General features: G+C 43.2%; 1 protein-coding gene across 2 annotated transcripts in view; it reads right to left on the reverse strand.

Annotated features, from left to right (window-relative positions):
• drosha (drosha ribonuclease III) overlaps nt 1-18809 on the reverse strand; it is a 79687-nt gene extending 60878 nt beyond the window's left edge. Inside the window, exons 1-14 of one of the 2 annotated variants that reach the window (XM_084033756.1) lie at nt 18751-18809; nt 16962-17817; nt 16810-16878; nt 15200-15494; nt 13774-13915; nt 12551-12708; nt 11007-11087; nt 9736-9822; nt 9454-9540; nt 6861-6932; nt 6444-6525; nt 6151-6219; nt 4817-4986; nt 2677-2801 (exon numbers count right to left, since the gene is read on the reverse strand). In XM_084033756.1, the coding sequence (XP_083889882.1) occupies nt 2677-2801; nt 4817-4986; nt 6151-6219; nt 6444-6525; nt 6861-6932; nt 9454-9540; nt 9736-9822; nt 11007-11087; nt 12551-12708; nt 13774-13915; nt 15200-15494; nt 16810-16878; nt 16962-17815 (2291 nt within the window). In that variant the 5' untranslated portion in view covers nt 17816-17817; nt 18751-18809. Of the gene's footprint in view, nt 1-2676; nt 2802-4816; nt 4987-6150; nt 6220-6443; nt 6526-6860; nt 6933-9453; nt 9541-9735; nt 9823-11006; nt 11088-12550; nt 12712-13773; nt 13916-15199; nt 15495-16809; nt 16879-16961; nt 17818-18750 lie in introns of both variants that reach the window. The other variant, XM_084033755.1, reaches the window with a different exon arrangement.
• Between the last annotated feature and the right edge of the window lie 644 nt (nt 18810-19453).

Genomic DNA, 19453 nt, shown 5'->3' on the forward strand with positions numbered 1-19453 from the left:
ACATAATCTAACAGTTGCCTGTGGTCGTTATTGCATTAGCTGCTGGGCAGTAGACTCACAAGATTCTCTGTGTCTCTGATGTACACTGTTTGAACTGTGAGCTAAGGATCAGACACACACTGGCTAATGATTTGCACTTCCCCTTATTTTATTTTCTCGTAAAAAGCTGTACATCGTGAAACATTAGAGGAGCACTGACGCACGGCTAGAGAGCCGTCTCACAACCTCATTTTCTATAAAACCTTGTTGTCTTTGCTCTCATTTGCATCTGAAAAGAGGCAGGGAGTTATCGGCAAGGTGACATGTAGCCGCCATACTAATGCCCCCGCTCTCTCTCTCACTCTCTTTTCAATCAGACCTCCTGATTGATGCACTGAGGGCCGAGTGTGACCGTTCTGCTCCCATTCAGGAGACTTTCTCCTCATTTACCCAGAATTATTCAATTATGATTGGTGGGATGGAGGGGTAGGGTGGTGCGGTTTGGGGGATAGGATGGTGCTTTGACGGAGAGAAAGGCAGAGAGGCATACAGAAGTGGAAGGGGGAAGGAGAGAGAGAGGTGAGCAAGGACGGGAAGAAAGAGAGAGGAGTGGGGGTGTACTGTGGAATAGAAGAATTATAGAGCTTTAATAGCGGGGACTTCATTAGAGACTGAGACGAGGGAATGAGACGGCTTTACCGCCCCGATTATCAGCTCACCACCACCTCCGCACTGAAGCCGCCCGAGCAGACGAGAGACAGAGAGGGGAAGTAAGAGAGAGCGAGACAGAGGAGGGAAAAAAAAAAAAGTCTACCCAGCCTGGGAGGCCCCCTCGTCCCCAATCCGCTCCAATGACCTTTCCACAGATCCGCTGTGTGCTCTCAGGGTAGCAATGCCGCGGCTCTCACCACTTTCTGCACATGCTTTCATTAGCATATGCTGCATCTTTCTTTTCTCTTCTCCCCCTCTCTCCTGTTTCCAATCTCTAGTCCTTTTCAGCTTCATCTATCTGCTAAAGTACAAAACATGGGTATCTGTGACATGAACGTTCTGTAATGGCTCTGCTCCAACATGACAGGGTCATTAATGGACAGAACTTGGCACCCTTTGGGTGAGGTAGGCAAAGGCAGCACTGATTGAATGTGATAGGGTTTTAAAACGTGCATCAATGACAACCATGAGGGATGCTCATTACCAGCGTCTCACCAGTCTAACCAACCTTATAGCCCCTTAATATATTTCCTCATCACTGTCATCGCTTATCAGATAGATTATAGAATCCTGCCAGCTTAAGGATTGATAAAAAGTGGATAAATACAGTATTTCATTGTAGTTGTACTTAAATGTATGGACATTCAAAGCATTAATGTAACAGCAACTATTTGTCATGTGAAGATATAATGAGCTGAAAATAAAGAAAAGTTCTCCGTCTGTGTGTTGCTATCTGGTTATTTTAACTTTGTGCAGCCTTTACATTACAGACTGTGATCATTATACATTCTGTTTACTTTTCGTATCTCTTGCCATCCATATGCGTTTCCCCCCGGTCGCACAATCCTTCCATCGTGTTCCTCTGATGTTTCACCCCTCTCTTGCTTAGGTCGTCTGTCTTGCTACATCCTGCTCTATTTTCTTTACATTCTGTGACCTATGACATGTCATCATTCTCACGTCAGCTGTGGTGATGGTGTTGGAAGAGCTCGAGTAGTGGCCCTGAACACAAATGCGTCCAGTGGATGGTGTAAAGGGGCGAAGGCAACACTGCTTCTTCAGTCTCCTGAGTTAATATATGCTGCTGCTGTGTCCAAGGCTCCGTCTCTGTGGCATTGCCGCCGCCGCAATCAACACAGACTCCTGCCCTCGCTACACGCATCATTAGCAGTGGTTGGAAATCCTTTCCACTGGTCTCTTACTACTCGTTTCTGCATCAGCTAATGATGTCCCAGTCCATCCATAAATTTGTCGTTGTCTGCCTCTTTGAGAAGTTTGACATGGCAGCAGGGTGTAAGGGGATGAAAGAGCTCGGCGGACAGACGGCTAAAATGTAGCGGCAGGGGAGAGGGGACATTAGTCAGGGGGAAGAAGCAAACTAGCTCTGCCTAATACGTCTTCATCACCACTATTTTCCTCACGCACCTCCTCCCGACTGTTGTTATTGAGACCAGCCATTAGAGTTGAGAAAGAAATCCACAGGTTTAAATTTAGACTGAGAGCTCAGAAACAGAGTTGTGTGCAGACTTTTGATTGGCGCTTGGCGTGGTGTTGTCGCATCTCTCTGAACACCTCAGGGACGGCGTCTCAGATGATCTAATACTCTGGTTTTGTTAATTATGCAGCAGCACAGTACAGTATTCCCTACTGCAGCCCTGTGACATTACTATTCACGAGACATAAACCGCAGCAGCTCCCTCAGCGGAGGCACCCAGCGGAAACCTGGGACCCGTGACGACGCATGTGAAAATGTCACGCCACTCGTTTTCTCATCCTTCTATTCCCTGTATTTCCATCTATCTGCCCCCTCCTCTTCGACATACGCCGCTCTCGTCCTGCACGACCCGCGACACGCAAGATACTGCACTCACAGCGTCCTCGGGGTGCGGCGGTGAATTAGGGAAGGAGGGAGACGGCACAGAGGGGGTGGGGGGAGGATCTGTCCTAGGCTGAATGGTTGACATTTATTTGTGTGTGCAATCTTACTGAGGGTCTCCGGCGTAGCTGAGCTGAGCAGGCCGGATCCCAAAATGAACGATGATGGGGAAAGTGATGACGTCTGGGTTGAACTGCTCCCTGTCCAGTTGGTCGATGCGCACCGAGCTCGGTTTCTGGGGAAAAAAATAATTCAGAACAGTGAGTCATGTTACAGGGCGACCACATCCATATAGCTACAAGGCAGGCATCATTCAATCACCTGCTACATATATGTGGAAAATAACAAATAATCCACGCCAAGAGGGTCGTCTGTCACAGGAATGTAATGAGGTGAGGCCCAGACTTGGCTTGCAGCATGCGCGCAACAATGATAAAGTGATGTCAGAGACGGTGAGCTAACTTCTGAAGCTCTTATCGGGGAGGAGATTGACAAGAAACATGTTCTCAGCTGACTCCCAAATCACAGTTAGCCTGTCAGGTGTTTTGCGAGATCAGAGGAAGGGGCTGTAGCATAAGGCGCAGTGAGCAACACGGCAGATGGCTTGAGGCTCGGGCTCACCTTGACATTAGACGCGCTCGCTCGTCATGGCCTGCATACAAACTTTGATTTACGAGCGAGAGGTCAGTCATCTTTGATTTTACCTTGAGAGAAGCACAATCAGGTTTGATTGGCTTGATGGAAGGGCTTGATGATTGACCTGTTTACCAGCTAGACACACATACATTGTGAGTTGTAATTTCTATATTTGAGGCCACTGCTTTTGATGTTTTAATGCACCGGAGCTGATTCAAGGTCAATGACATTTGTGGCGTCATTTGTCAACATTGCCACCGTGTGAAATGACAGGACTTGGAAGACATTCGGGGCTTAGCTGAGATCCCTGGTGGGAGGTAAGGGTAAGGGTTTTCTGTCAGAACAGTTTGTGTCGCCCTTTTTTCTCACGTTTTGTAGCTCTTCACATGCTTCCCTTTAAAATTATATTCAGGGCTACACTTAAAGCAAATCTTTGACGGTTTCGAGCCAAACTCTAAACCCATTGGCTATCAAAGACAAATTTAGCTTCTGTGTTCAGGGCTACACTTAAAACATTCTGGACTAAAACTCTAGTGAAATGCCCTGTCAACACCACTGATCAGTTTGAAGATTATTTGATCGATAGCAAAGGAAACTATCTTCATAATCGGTCAGCATTTTTCAACGTTTTATATCATTGTAAATTTAATATCTTTGGACTGGTGTTTTGACTAAACATTTAAAGTCATTTTAAAAGGTCCCCTTCGGCTCAAGGACCTTGAAAATGGATCATTTTGAATACTTCTTACAATATGTATTGACATTTCTGACCAAATAAATGTGCTAACTGAAAAGAAAATTGACGGATTAATCCATAAAGCAAATCTTTGACGGTTTCGGGTCAAGCTCTAAACCCATTGGCTATCAAAGACAAATTTAGCTTCTGGGTGCAAAAGCCAATATTGCTGAATTGAGTTAGAGCTGAGAGACGACATCTACAACCAGCTAGGTTCCGAACTAATTTTAAGCTAAATCATTGCAAAAAGATAGCCGATGGGTATCGAGATTGCAGGCGAAAACTCAAAAGAGGCGAAACACGTTTGCCGAAACGCAATCAACCAAAGGCTGCTCAAACTTCAACACCACACTGATTCCTCTGCATGCAGAATCTGTACCATAAAACCACCGATAGTTCTACTTTCTAAGTCTCTCTATATGACCTTTTGAATGGATTTTGACTGGCAGAACTAATCTTTAAGGGATCTCTAGGGATGGGAGACTATTATACATCCACTATGTGGAAATCATGTCAGCAACAATTCAGTCCTGCCAGGAAGAACAGTTGACTGAATAACTCACCCACGTCAAAGGTTACACAACCATTTCATTGTTCGCCTTTTAGCTGGCAATGACATCCTCACCTTTACCCAGACACAATTACTGAACATGCTTTAAAATATGGGCCATACAACAAGGTTAACCAACTTCATCGCATCACAAGGAAGCTTCCGCCCGAGGAACGTTGACGACAGCGAACGCCCTTGGGGATAATAGGTGTGTTTGTTCATGTCACAGCCTAACAGGAACGGCCCTATTCTTTGCAGTGTCAGGGGGGTGGGCGCGACAAATGCCCTTGAAAGGGTAGACAAGGCCACCTCCTGTGTGAAGCCTCACCATGCCCGGGTTGGTGACGATCATGCCCTTGCACTCCTCCGCATATTTCTGCCACTCCAGCTCCTCCCACTGCAGCATGTCTGCAATCTCCTCCTCGGGGACCAGCGGCTTACTGCTGCGCAGCAGGTAGAGCAGCACCTGATGCATGGACAGCACCTCCTTCCCACCATCTATGACAATTTTTAAACAGAAATACACACCAGAATTAAATTTGGACTGAAGCATAACAAAAACACCACCACCAGGTATGGAGCTCACCAGGGACTCTCAGCTAATTAAAAAAATGCAAAAATCGCAATCTTTATAGCTACAGTTTGTAGAATTAAGCAAGCCTGTGACTTTTTTCCCACAAGGTGGTGTTTCAGTGTGCCTCCATACAATGCATTATTATGCTGTTTAAAATCCATGTCCCAAAATCAAGGCTGATGTTGGAGAAAATCTTTGTTTTTATACAAGCACGTCACCCACCCTCAGCTCTGCAAACTCAAGCCAATACATATTGTGAAAATGTCCCCAATGCATTGGAATCGCATTGTTCAGGAAACACACAGGTACAGAAAGGCACTGGTGCAAGGTCGGATGCCATACAATACACAAAGGCACATAATGACAGGCAGATAGAAAAACATTTTTAAAAACTGTATTACAAAAAATGGCACTAAAGTGTGTGCAGAGAAATACAGCCAGGCCTGTGCATGAAATCTACTTGGTCAAATAGTCCGTTTAATAGACACGCATGAAAAATTGATTGACCTCCACTTAAGTTACGAGTGTTCCCATGGACAGACACACAAAATCTGCAGGCCTCTCAGCATGGAAATATATAAAAACAATACCAAAACGCATACCCAGACAGTTACTTTCAGACACTCCATCACCTTGGTCCCACTGCCACTTCCCGTCTCCTCTTACTCTCTTTCTCTTTACACAGACCACATTAGAAGCCTTGCATCGGACAGTTCTTTTTGTGCTTTTATAAAAAGACGCAGATGAGTGTTTGTAGCGGACTAAATTGGGAGAGAAATTGTTTTTTGATGGAAAGTGGCACAGCTGTCATGACAAACGCTGCAGCAATATCATAGTGCACCAGCACCATCTTGTGTATCAAAGATGAGTACCATGCAGCTGCAGAGCAGCACAAGCTACTGTAGGAGAACATAGCAAGAAATGTCAACACCAGCGTATACAGAGATGTTTGGAAGGAGACATTACTGGAGACCCTCTCTTTTCTGTACCACGTTTTAACTTAAGAGCGGTGTCGCTACTGACCAACAGAGGGAGACAAGTAGCAAAAGAAGGCAGAAAGGTTATCTTTGTATGTTGTTGAGTCTCACCAGGTAAGAATCGGACAAAACGGGGCATGAAATGGAACCGCTGGCATCCAGCGGCCTCAAACTCAGGACCTGGAAGAAAGAGCAGAGTTTTGTTGTTTAAGTAATTGTTCTTATGAATGGTGATTGTGGAGTCTCAATTTATATTATAATCTTGCCTCCTGCATATTTACCTGCAATTTGCAAGCTACAATCATTATTGCAACACAAAAGAAGCTGCGACCATTTGCAATCTGCATGTCAGCACTGCTTGAAAATCCCAATCGTGACACTTGGGTTTGGAAATGGTACCGTACCTGTCAGGTTCCAGTCATACAGCTCAAGAATGTCCTGGAACAAGTAGGAAGCAAACAGCTCCAGGCCTCGGACACAGTAGTTCTGGAAACGGCAGGGAGACAGTGTTATGAGAGTGCACAGTAGAAGCAGACTCGGAAAAAAGCCTACTGCCGTACCGAGTACCTTAATGTAGATGTGACTGATAAGTAAATCCACTTCTTAAACTTTATCACATAAGCTACCTTATCGGTGTAATCAACCTGTGCGGGTTAAAAAGAAGCTCTTTTCCCTCTTCTACAAGGATTAGCGCCTTCGCTCACCCAGGCACCGAGGTGCGAGGGTTACCTCTGGCTCAGCTGTGCTCAGACGCAGCCGTTTTGAGATAAAAACAAAAGGGGGCGAGGGAGAGCTGCAAGATAAAGTGGGGTTTTACTGACCTCCGGTGTCATCTCCTCTATGAAGTGAATGGTGTAATCTATGTTGAAGCGGATCACACGGCACAATGGGATCTGTGATGATGAAAGGAGCAGAGGACGAGAAGAAGAAAGGATGGACCGACTCATTACCATGGCGTTAGGCAGAGGTTACAGCTTTTCAAGGAAACTCATTAAAACCTCATCTCACTCAAAACAGTGCGCACAGCCTTACGCAAGTAAAGAAGAAAAATAATATGAGCTCAAGAAGCCACCCTGTAACTCACTGCAATGCGTACAAACGCGCACGACCTTTGGTCAATTTAAAACCCCGGACGTGTACAAACACACTCTCCCATGGATTGCACGCCTGCACACACCAGTGTGCACCAGACTCTTGAAAATTAAGTAACTCAAATCTCGCTAAATAGATAAGCCTGCTCCTCTGTGTTTAATCTCCCCAGTTACACGGTCTTTGTTGTCAGAGCGCAGGGGTCCATTTTAAGAGATTAACCTGGGAGCCACATTCATTCTTGCCCATCCTAGCGGCTAACTAGCAGGGGGCTAATATCACGACGCTTCCGAGGTTTTAAATCCCCACACTGCCACGAAGCGTTTACCCTAGCTTTTAACAAGGGCTGCTTAAATTATCCAGTTCAAATCACGCCTAATCCTCGGGGCTCTTTTCAAGCTAGATGAATATTGACCCAATAGTTTATTATTCAAACATGCAGGAAAAATACACACACAAGACAACTGACGGACACATGCACACGCGTATATCAAGACGCCGAAATACTTGAACTTTGAATAAACTTTCGAGAAATGGGGATGGGTCCATCGATTTTCTGGCTCCCTTTAAACTTCCTCCTTAGAATAAAAGTCAGGCGCACAGCTCAAACGACCGCAGGAAGAGAGGATCCTTTTTAAGTCGCGACCCCTCTAATGTTTGACCGCCATTGATGGGCGTTCAAAAGGGAGGGAGGAAGGGGACTGTGTGACAAGGTCAGCACAGTGAGCGAGGAGCACTTTGTCGGGGCAACAAAGAAGATGACCCGAAGCCAAAAAGCCGATTTGAAGTGATTTTTGCAGAGCGTGGAGTTAAAAGGAGGAGGGGATTTTTCACCCGAACGCTGGCCTCAACCGCACTGTAGATGGAGGACGGGAACACATGTGGCCGGTGCGGAGCTGACGGAGCAGCGGTCGAGTATCGTGTGAGAGAGAGGTAATTAAACCATCGTGGCTGCTTTAAGCAGCAGAGGTTCACACAACACAAAGAGAGAACCGAACTCACAGTAGATGTGGGAGGAATACCCGCAATGCGATGAGAGTTGAATCTAATAAAAAGATATTCATGAGATTATTTTTAAGATATGATATGCATACGACAAAAGCAGGACTTAATTTGTATCCTATCCTCTGTTTATTACTGCCCGTGCTCTGGTACTATGTTTATGGATCCGAAAATAACAATGTAATAATGGCTAAGGAAGTGGGTGTTTGTGCTGTGAAAGGGTGAAATGAGTATGGATGAATTAGTGTGTGTGTGTGTGTGTGTGTGTGTGTGTGTGTAGGTATGACGCTGTCTGTAGTACTGAAGCGGAGCGGAGAACGACAGACAGACAGAACACGTCACGGTTTCCGGCCGTCTGTCAGCAGCAGTTCCCGGGGAGCCGAGTGGACAGCGCGGGCTACCTGCCTTCTCCAGGCTGACTGAGAGCAGAAACGCACTGAACCAAAATAGCTTTCTTGTCGGCTCCACGGGAGGAAATCAACAGTGCTTGTATGTATTGATCTGCTGATTTCAATTGGGGGATTGGATAATTATGCCAAAACACATATACTGCGGGATATTTGTGCGATTTTAAGCGGCTATGTATACAGATTACGCTGCAATAAACGCGACAAAAATAGACTTGAAGGGTAAAAAAAGAAACACGGGGGGGCTCTTAGAAAACGGGTGGGGATTGATAGATTTAATAAAACTGAGATTCACAATGGAGCCTTCCTGCTTTTCGTTGTCGTCTCAAAACAAATTTGCTCCAGGCACTGTGGATTTTTTGGTGCAGCGTTTTTCTCTCTCCTTGAACCGCCGGAACTTCCTGATTTACAAATTAAACACTGGACAAATGTTTTGAAGCTATTCACACTTAAAAATAAGTCTTTTTTGCTTGTTCGGGGTTATTAACAAGGAATTGGACACGGTTATTTTTATTATGAATTTGTCGTATCTTATGAAAGTTTTAACTGTTGCTTTTAAATTACAATTTACTTGGAATAATTTATAAGAACAACAGAATTCGATAAAATAGTAAAACCTAATACAAAAAGAAACACCAGAACAATAATTGTCCATACTTCTCCTATCAGATGAGCTTTTAGTCATAAGTTGAGTCTAACTTGTTTTCATGTATAACACACGTGTATTTGAGTATGAAATGACTGAAGGCGAAGAGGTGGAAAAGTTGTTTTTTCCTTTTTTGGAGGTTTAACATGGTTCTTTCAAATGAAATTTGTGTGACGCCAAACACAATATGAAAGGAGCTGCAAATACAAAATAAATAAAGAATAAAGTCAATATTACATATAGGCATAACAGGGAGAGCAGCGGGCTTACGCTAGCGAGAGGTGTGTGGGAGAAAAGAGAGAAGCCTTCAAAGAGGTACTCATGGTCATCATACTCGATCACCGTCGGCCTGTCAGTCTGGAACAGAAAGCAGCAGGAACACGCAGCAGCTTAGGTGTAGTGCAGGGAATACATCCACAGTGATTACGGCAATGACAGTGTGTAAAAATGTATTACAAATAATAAAAAAAATCTGAATATATATAAAAAATGCTCTGGTGAAATCATGATTTACAGCATAAAACACACTACGTTGTGACAAAAGAGACATACCAGGAAGTTGGTGGGAGGAGACACAGTGATCCTGTAGTGGTATAGCTTTCCTGCGTTGTTGTTCATTGGACGACAGTGTTTCACGGGCTGTAAGAGACGCACAAATTTGTAACCGACGTGTAGCTAATCCTCTTTAAAACCAAATTGGTGCTTTGTTCTTACATTGAGTGTTACACCAACGAGCCTATTGCACGTAAAATAAATTAACGCTAAGATGTATGGGGTCTCAATTTTTGTCCACATACCTCGAAAAGCGTTGCATCCCAGAACTAATCCAGGCGATTTTGTAACTCTTAGGAATATCATTGACGAAAGAAATGTATGTATTTTTAGGGTCAACACCATTTTTCTGCTGTGTGCTCATTGTTGTAATACTCAATTTAGCCACAATAGGCAGAAGTGCACCACTATCCCATGTTCTAAATATGTCTGAGCAATTAGTCAACCAATGGTCCACGAGGGAGGCGAGCTTCACAACAGGTTAACATGTTCAGTAAAGGCTGCGATTCTGGAGAAAGATTGTTGATATCTGAAGTTAGTGCTGCTTCAGAACATTGCCAGATTCACCATCACTCTCACTCCCACGTTCTCTTTATATACCCTTGGCCTTTCCCCTGAGCTGGCTGGAAGAGTGTTGTGTGTGTGTGTAGTCTGACCTGCTTTGTTTGCTTCACATTAAGTGGATTTTTTTTGAGTGCACACACAGAATGGACAGCTAACAGACCTTGAGGAGACATTCACTGAATTTGACAAAAAGTGCTTAAAATGACATTCATTGGTCTCTACTGGCAAACAAAAGGAAAAGCAACCACATAAACTGATTTTACCTCTACCTGAGAAGGCATACCTTTCTCCTTAAATGTCAATAGTTTAATAAAGGAGTAATATTAGGAGTAAGGAGTAATGTTATTTGCCGTTACTTGTTGCTTAGCACTGTTAAACTGTTCAGTTGAAGAAGCACCTACATGGTTGTTGTTCCTATACAGAAGAAGGCCAGAAAACGAGCATTGAAAACCAGAAATCTCAGTACCTGGCAAAATAATCGATGAGTCGCTGATATAGATCAACTCTCCTGTCGTATACCTACAGTAATGTACATGTAATGTCATCATTTGATACTACTGGGATGATGTTCCTTATTGTCCATGTAATGCAATGGAAAATGCTCACTGTACAGAGAATACATTTAAGCCTACTAGAATAATGCCCTTGCCCCTCTGTGGCACAACTTGAAGGTTATGAGAGGGTGATTTATTCACGGCGTGTCATACCTCCTCCCCCGGGTAGATGCTGTGGCGGATCCCTGTACGTCTGGCCTTGGCACTGCACTTACACAAGGGACCATCATTCATCTGGACGGAAAGAAAATACGTAAATCAGACACAATTGCTTCACTTGCCATGTATAACAAAAGGGCTGCAGAGCATTTTACATCCCTAAACTCTATACTGCTGACCTTTACTTCTTCACTTGAGCTCTAAGTTGTCCTATGTGATAGTATCTGGGCAATGTGGAGGTAAATGAGACTTGTTTTCTCTTTTTTTTATCCCAACAGTTGGAAATTCAATCTTTAAACAAGGAAAACAAATGCTACATTAATCTTCGAGCACTTTTCTGATCACAAAGTCAGATATGAGAGCTCAAACTGACTCATCTACTGAAGCAAGTTATAAGTTACCAGAATGATTTCAAAGCCCTCAATCAAATGTTGCTACGAATGCAGTAAGAGTGGAAAAATTCCTGACATGTTCCATCTTGATGTGTATCTGCAATATAGATTCACTGGCACCAAACTACCGTTGTTGTTGGCGCCTTAGAACAAATGTTATGGGCACTATTTCTGTGGAATTAAATCTGTGTTTGATTGCTAGGGCTGCAACTTCCATTTAACTGAAGTGGATGATATTATTTGTGTTTTTCATAATCAATAAAGCACTGTGCACAATAGTAACTGCTTCATATTTGGCAACATTAGATATCACATGGGCATCTTTAGCAGGATTAACAGTTTCGTATTGACACTATTATCTGTCAATGTTTGCCCTTCACACTGGACACAGAAGGCCTCAAAGCACCAATGGCTGTGCAGCCAGAAGCATATTTGTCCTTGCTGGGCAACAAGTGATTCTGCTCCTCTGCTTGTGTGTGTCTGCACGTCACGCTTTCTCTCTGTTTAGACACAGCTGACAAAAACGTGGAATAAGTACGTCATTTAAAAAGCACAATCACAAACAGCAGTGACACCAGGCTATTTCTAATAAATATAGTCGGTAGAGAAATATGAAATTGATTACGTGGGAGGGGAGTCGGGGAATTTAAACTCCAGGAGAACAGCAAAAAGAGAGGGGAGAATAGTCAAGAGTGAAATGCATATATATATATATATATATATATATATATATATAAAAAACACACACACACACACACTCATTCATCAGAATGAGATCATAATCATTCATCAGAATGAGATCATAATCATTCAGTAGATAATAGTATTTTCTTGCCAGATTCGCTCGGGGCACACAAATAAAATAGAGAAGGCTTCCTCGTCAACCTGCCGTTATACAAATTCACAATTTTATTCGTGATTCATAACTATAAAAACTTGGCTGAGCTGCATTTCCAGCTTACGATGAGGCATTAACTACTGATTTTGTATCTACCCGTTAACATCCCCTACTGCCACCCCTCTAAATAGGTGGGAAGGCTGAATCGTAAGAGGTTGCTCATCCGTGAGTCCTGTGCAGAGTAACAGAAGATTCATGTAGAAGAAAAAACAAATGGAGATGAATACAGTTTGGTTTTGTAGACCGACCTGCCCGTGGTCATTGTACCACAGCTCTTCGTGCAGCCGGTCGGGGTGAGCTTTCTTTCTCTTGATCTCGGCGATGACGTCAAAAACCTCAGAGTCAGAGCTGCTGGAGCAGGTGCTTCCTTCGCCGTCTGACTCACAGTCTGACTCACTACTGCTGTCTTCTAAAAGGGCAAAAAGGTCTTTAATCATCACAACGTCATAATGCTGACAACTTAAATATAAATCGGTGAGCCGGAGCGGGTTCAGTGTTTAAGCTCCCCGGCTCAGCTGTGCCCTCGGAAAGTATTATATAACATAAAGCCTCTGTAAATCTATCTGTCAAAATGTTTTCAAATTGGGCGCACACACCGTCTCGGACGACTCTGGTAGGAGGAATAATTATCCACACAATGGTGGTAGAAAGCTTCAGACCTCATTTGTATTTCCTTAATGTTTCTTTCGGGAAACAAATACAGCTAAGTGTGATTTACCAATCAACTTTGCTGGAATAACCGTTTAAATATTCTACTTCATTACAATTTCAACTTATCTGCCCAAAGCGCCGAAGAGATTAAAAGAGCTACACAGTTGGCAACGCTGACATCTGGCACTCATGTTTCCTTTATTTCTCTTACTTTCCCCTTACTAAAAAGAAACCTCACACCAATATGAGGAATATATTTATCAGTCAGCTGAATAGTTGAAGGTTACAAGCCGAGCAATGTCTTCAGCTCTTATCAACGTTTTAGCTCAAGCGCTTGATTGTGAAGTCAGTGCCCGGAGCAATGTGTTTGGCAAATAGGATCCCTCAGAGCGAGATTTATATTGTTGCGGTGCTGAAAGAGACAACCACTCTGACAGCCCTGCAGATAACATCATAAACACTGAACATAATCTCTGCCTCGGTCTAATGCACTGCGGAGAAGATGGGGTTTTATGCATAACAATTACAAAATATTGCCAACAGATGTATTAACTGTTTGCATATTGTTTAGTTGTTGCACGTATACTTATTTGCTAATAAAAGGAACAAGATCACAAGAAAGAGCAGGAATCAATCCCGACCTGCTAACAAATCTGCTCAGCCCAAAATCAGAGCTAAAATAAAGTAGATCACTTTACATGATTCACATCGATATTATTTGCATTGATTTAATAATTCAACAAAACTATGTGGCAGTATTATTTGCATAAGAAAACACGCGCATCCACAATACACCCACTAGTTTTGCAGCACGGCCCACCTGGGTCCTCATCCAGTTTGGTCTTGGGTGGGTCCCATGAGGGACGGACGGCCTTCGCTCTCTCCTGTCTCTTCCCCAGCTCTTCCTCAAAGCGGTCGTACAGGTCCCGCAGTTTACTGGTCCCCACTACAGTAGAGTCTCCCTGAACAAATGGAAATGTCATTTTTCAAATGTTAAATATAATGAGTGCAAAAAAAACACCAAATGATGACATGGTCCAGCTGTTTTTATTTTTTTTTAAAGGATAAATAATTGTTAACTCTTCTAATAGAAACGGAAAGAATTAACAATTTAGTGAGTTGAAGTTAAATGAAATGAGTTCACTCTTGAGATTTTACTGAACTTTTCATTTCACAACAACAAGGCTTCTCTTCTTTTGTCCAAAATTGCTGAGCTCATCTTCCCCTGGAAATAAACTCCAGAAATGTGTAGACCTTTTCCAGCCCTAAAACAAGACCTTGTATGTTAATGAGAACTTAAATTATTTCACTATTAAAAAGGCTACCACGTTATACTGAAATTATGCAAAAACCTTCTCAGAATTCCAGAGCTCATCAGAAGATTTCTGTCAAATTTACCAGATATTATTTACCAACTATTTGCAGATCGAGTCATTGAATAGTAGTAATGCCCAACCTGCGGTCCAAAGATCAGAGCAGTAGCAGCAGACCTTTGTTGTTGAAAGCTTGTCAAAAAAAAAGATATTATACCAAAAAAAAGTTGAAATTAAACTGCATTTAAATATATTCATCAGAGTGTGTTTAGACATTCTGTATTCAGTAAGATTACCCTGCCGGGACCTGCCCTCACTATCAATGAGATTCAACAACACCCTTTTGGGGGCAGCTTTAGTAACTCACACGAGTAGCGTCCTCACTATCACAGCAGAAAAGACATTTACTTTGACTTTGTATTTATTTAAAGACAGGTCAAGTCTTGAGCAGAATGTGTAATTTGTGGCAAAAAAAATAAATTCGCTGACGACAGCATGAAGCAAGCATCCAGAGACCACGGATGAATTTCAGAAGAAGAAGAAGAAGAAGAAGAAGAAGGAGTTGGCACCATACGAAGACGGAGATCAAAAAAATCATTTGAGAGGACAGGCGGTGATTTGCAAATGGTGACTGAGGTGTATTTTGAGTGCTTGCTATTAAATGTCTAAAAAAGATATTGGAGAGCGACCAATCGAACTTTTTAACACAACTATTAAAGACAAAATGGATAAAATGGCAGGTAAAATATTAGAAAAGTAAAGTGTTACTCTCCTGTTTAATCCACCTTCAACAAACTGCAGGCAAAGACATTTTTCATGCCCTATATAATAATATAATAAAATATTCCACAAAATGATTAGCAAGTAAATAATAAGATAAGACAGATTAATTATAAGATAAGACAGATTAATTAGTTAAGATGTAAACTGTACCACTTGGTCCATGGGGTCATTGGAGTAGTTGTTTTCAGCATGTGTGCAGCGGATCCAGGCAGGTTTCAGCAGCTCTTCCTCCTCTTTCTCTTCATCACCCTTATCTTTCTCGTTGTCGTTCTCTCGGTCACGTTCCCGTTCCCTCTCTCGCTCTCTCTCTCTGTCGGTGAAGGGCTCTTCGGACTCTCTGCTTCTGATGGAGCTGCGCTCTCGGCTCAGGCCGGAGGAGCTCTCCGACCTTCTGTTCCTCTCCTCTTCCCAGCAAACCCGTTTCCTGTCTCTGCTTGAGGAACGACTGCACAGCACAGACAAGACAAAAAAAAAGACCAATTATCTCAATCACTCGAGATGAAGGTCATGACCACTGGTTGTCATGTGACCAAAGGACTGAGTTAAGGTCACGTGATGACACCTGAGGCAGCTCCAAGTGCTCTATGAAGAATGTGATTTAATAACAGTGTTATTAAAGGGGAACTGCAGGGCTCAACACTAACTTTTTAAAGTGGTTGGGAAACTTTTAATATAATTGCCTATGTCAGCTTAATGACAAGAATGTGACATGAGGAAAAAAAGGTTTAATACAGTAGCAGAGTAAATTCTGTGTGTTATTAGTTAACGTGACCTTCTTTTATTCCTGGTATACAGAATAGGATTAACGCAGCTGTTATGTTCTTCACAGAACCCTCAAAATGAATCCAGCAAGTCACTGGTTTGCTGTTCATCCGTCCCCTCCCTTTTAAAATTTAGGATTTCTGGACCACCACAGATTTTGACATTGACACGTCAGCATTGAAGTCTTGGACTGTGGGTCCGTCAAGTGACACAAAAATCAGCTACTTTCAGAGATGATCCAATCTGCCTCGATTCTGCTTCGACATCTGAATGTCGTCTCACACTGAGGTGCATGTTTGATTTTTTTTCAAATGTTAAAAAGTAGTTGCCACTGAGGGCAACCTTTCCTGAGGATTTCAAATATGTCAGTCAAATTACTAGTCATTGGAAGCACCACTCAAATGTGAAAAGAGTGTAAAACATATATATAGTGGCTCTAGATAAGCTTTGTGGGAAAGGATTACCACAATAACCACCCGATTTTGTCGACTTGGAGTACAATTTTTTTTTTACAAAAAACAGATGTAATAGTGGTGTGGTCTAGGTAAAGGCGCTGACCATTTACCAGAACATCCCTGGTTCACATCTGGCCATGGACCTTTGTTCCATGTCTTGGGCAGTGGGTAAAGCTGTTCATCCTTTAATGACTTCACGGTTTCTACCGCTTGTCCAAGACACTGAACCCCAAGTTGCTCCCTGGGCCCCTTAAAGCAGCCCACTGTTCCTAACGCTTAAGATGGGTTAAAGGCAGAGGTTGAACTTGAATTTATGTTCCTGTATGTAGGACTGAAATAAAGTTTCAGCTTTTGAAGTCTCCCTTCATCTGTCTACTGTCTCACATCTTCCAGCTATTGAAGGAATAAAATGCCCCTAAAATATAACACATGAAAACGTTAATATACACATCAGGCATTGTGTTCTTAAAGGTGAGTACTTTTTCAAACGAGGAAGTGTGACTGTGTAGCTTTTATAAGACAAACAATGGACTGTATGTGTACCTTCGAGGCCTCTTTCTGTGTCTGTCGGGCGACTGGGATCTCCGACTTTCTCTGTGACGGTACCTCTCCCTGGTAACAAACAAACACATGGTAGTAAGAAAATAAAAACATGTCACAGATCCCATTTACAAGAGTTACTGCTATTTATGTACCTGCTACGATCCCTGCTCCTGAGTCTGGGTGAAGTCCGGCCTCTGTCATACTCAGACCTGTACCGCCCACCCTCCGGCCTGCCACGCCTGTCTGGATCCCTCCCGCGGTCCTTCCTCTCTACAGGAAATTCCATTTTATGCCTATCACCATGGCTGCCATAGCCATAGCCTTTCTGCCTGTGGTCATCGTGACGGTACCCTCTTTCTGGAGACCTCCTGTTGTCAATGGGCTTCTCATACTTGAATTGCCCCCCGTGCCTGAAACTGTGGTCCGGCTTGAAAGAGCTGGTACTCTGAGTGTAGCCAGGGCTGAAGGGAGGAGGAGGGAAAGGAGGGTGAGGAGGATGGGGATAGTTCATGGAGTATGGAGAGTGGTAGCTCATAGACTGTGATGCTATGGGGGGTGGCATGGATGGGTGTGGGATTGGCGGTGGGGGCACAGGAGGCATCATGTAGGGGTGGTAGGCATTCTGAGCAGACACCTGGGACCCTGCCGTGGGACCACCTGTGGAGTTTGGTAGTGGAGGTGGTGGAAAGTTCGGCGGGGGTTCAGGGTAGCCCTGTCGAACAGGGGGCTTGGGGAAAGGTGGGCGGACTGGGCACTGGTTAAGAGAACTGGGAGTCTGGGACGGTGCTGGTGGAGGGTACTGCATGAAGTCAGAGTGTGGAGGCATGTAGCCACTATTTCCATGGTAGGTTGAACTGGGAGGAGTCTGAGGATCGTAGTGGTACTGGGGAACAGGAGGTTGGGGAGGTGGCGGCCTCAGGTTGGTGGGGCGGTAGTTTTGATGGGAGCCGTGCTGGCCTGGGGGCATTCCTCCCCTGTGACTCCCCCGATCCTGATGGAACGACATGACTGTGGACATGACAAAATAATTAGTTACAAAACAAGAAACAAACCTAAACATAAAGTAAATACACCTAGATAAAAGGTCTATAGTCTTCTGCTTTAATAACTTGTTAGGGTTATGGACATATAATAACAACCGTGACACCATATGACAGGACAAGTTAGATTTAAAAGTGCTTGGTATCATCTCTGAACTGGAGAACACTGCTTCCCAATCTTCAAAGTCAGTTTCCACATCGAACAGTGTTTCCCATCTAACTGCCTTCTGCACTTGGGGTTTGGGCTACAGTTTGCTTCTAATTAAGTTATGATTAGGAATGGTAGAGAGGATTGATGTTAAAGGAAACATAAATTGATGTACACACACCTGGAGACACAGCTGTGATTAACAATAATTAGTAATGGGTTAATTATGTATGTGTATATATATATATATATAAATGCTAAAATGTGTGAGTAAAACTAGAATAGATCTAGACATGTAGGATTAAAAATGTTCATACAGAACGGACTAGAAAGACTTTACCATAAGGAAGCTGAACAACGTTCAACGAATTGCTTAGACAACGTTAGCTGTAATGCATCATTAGCTAGCTAGCTAGCGTTAGCCACAACAGGAGGCGTTTCCGATCCAAAGCATACAGCATGGGAAAGTCGGTTATTAAATGTTAGCGTTAGAAGAGACTGTATTCACTCTGGGTCAACATGCACGTTAGTATTATGTTTGAGCAAAGCGCAACAGCCAGGTTACAGCTCCACTGGCTACCCAGTGGTAACATGTTAGCAAGCCTGCTAGCACTTCATGCCAGGATACGAGTGGGACAAATTGCTTGAAACTACACAGAGCGCTTGCTACATGAGCGAATAATTCCGTCTGCACCACGGGTTAAAACAATCTTAATTACATCAACGTTACTGGTTTCAAATAGCGCTACTCACATGCAATTACGTGATACGACGTGCCTTCTGTTTGGTATACGGAGGGTCCGAGTTTCTGGTCGGACGGGTTAGCGAGAAGGAACAAGGATGAACCAATCACATTCAGTGACTCGGTTGTTGGCCAATGAAATACCGGTTAGGTTTTCAAGGCGAGTTTCCGACAGGTTGGGGCGGCGGAAGCACAAATTAATTAAACTCATAGCAACAGAGACAGTTTCGAAGTAAACAACCACTTCGTCATTTTATATTATATATTATTATATTATTTGAATTTTATTTTTTTTATTTAGTCTGACAGCTTTCTCGGTGTGTGTGTGTGTGTGTGTGTGTGTGTGTGTGTGTGTGTGCGTGCGTGCGTGTGTGTGTGTGTGTGCTTTAATTTGTCTTACATATCGTCAAATACAGTTCGATACTTTTTAGTGATATCCAACTAATAAATACGCTTTAACACTGTTCTTGTGCACTTGTGCCATTTATCCACTAGAGGGCAGCAGACTTCTTGTTAAAATTGCATCACAATGAATTAGCAACATCACCATGGGAACATATCACACACCATTCAATTGTGAATGAGGCAGAGGCAACACAGAATATTTAACATAGTACATGTATTTTTTCAGGCTAAAACTCTCTAACTGCTTTCTTAATGTGCCCGGGGAACACTTAGGTCTAAATCCATGCTACTTTTCCTGTAGGCCTATTA

This window comes from Eutrigla gurnardus (assembly GCF_963514095.1).
Source record: "Eutrigla gurnardus genome assembly, chromosome: 18".
NCBI classification, from domain to species: Eukaryota; Metazoa; Chordata; class Actinopteri; order Perciformes; family Triglidae; genus Eutrigla; species Eutrigla gurnardus.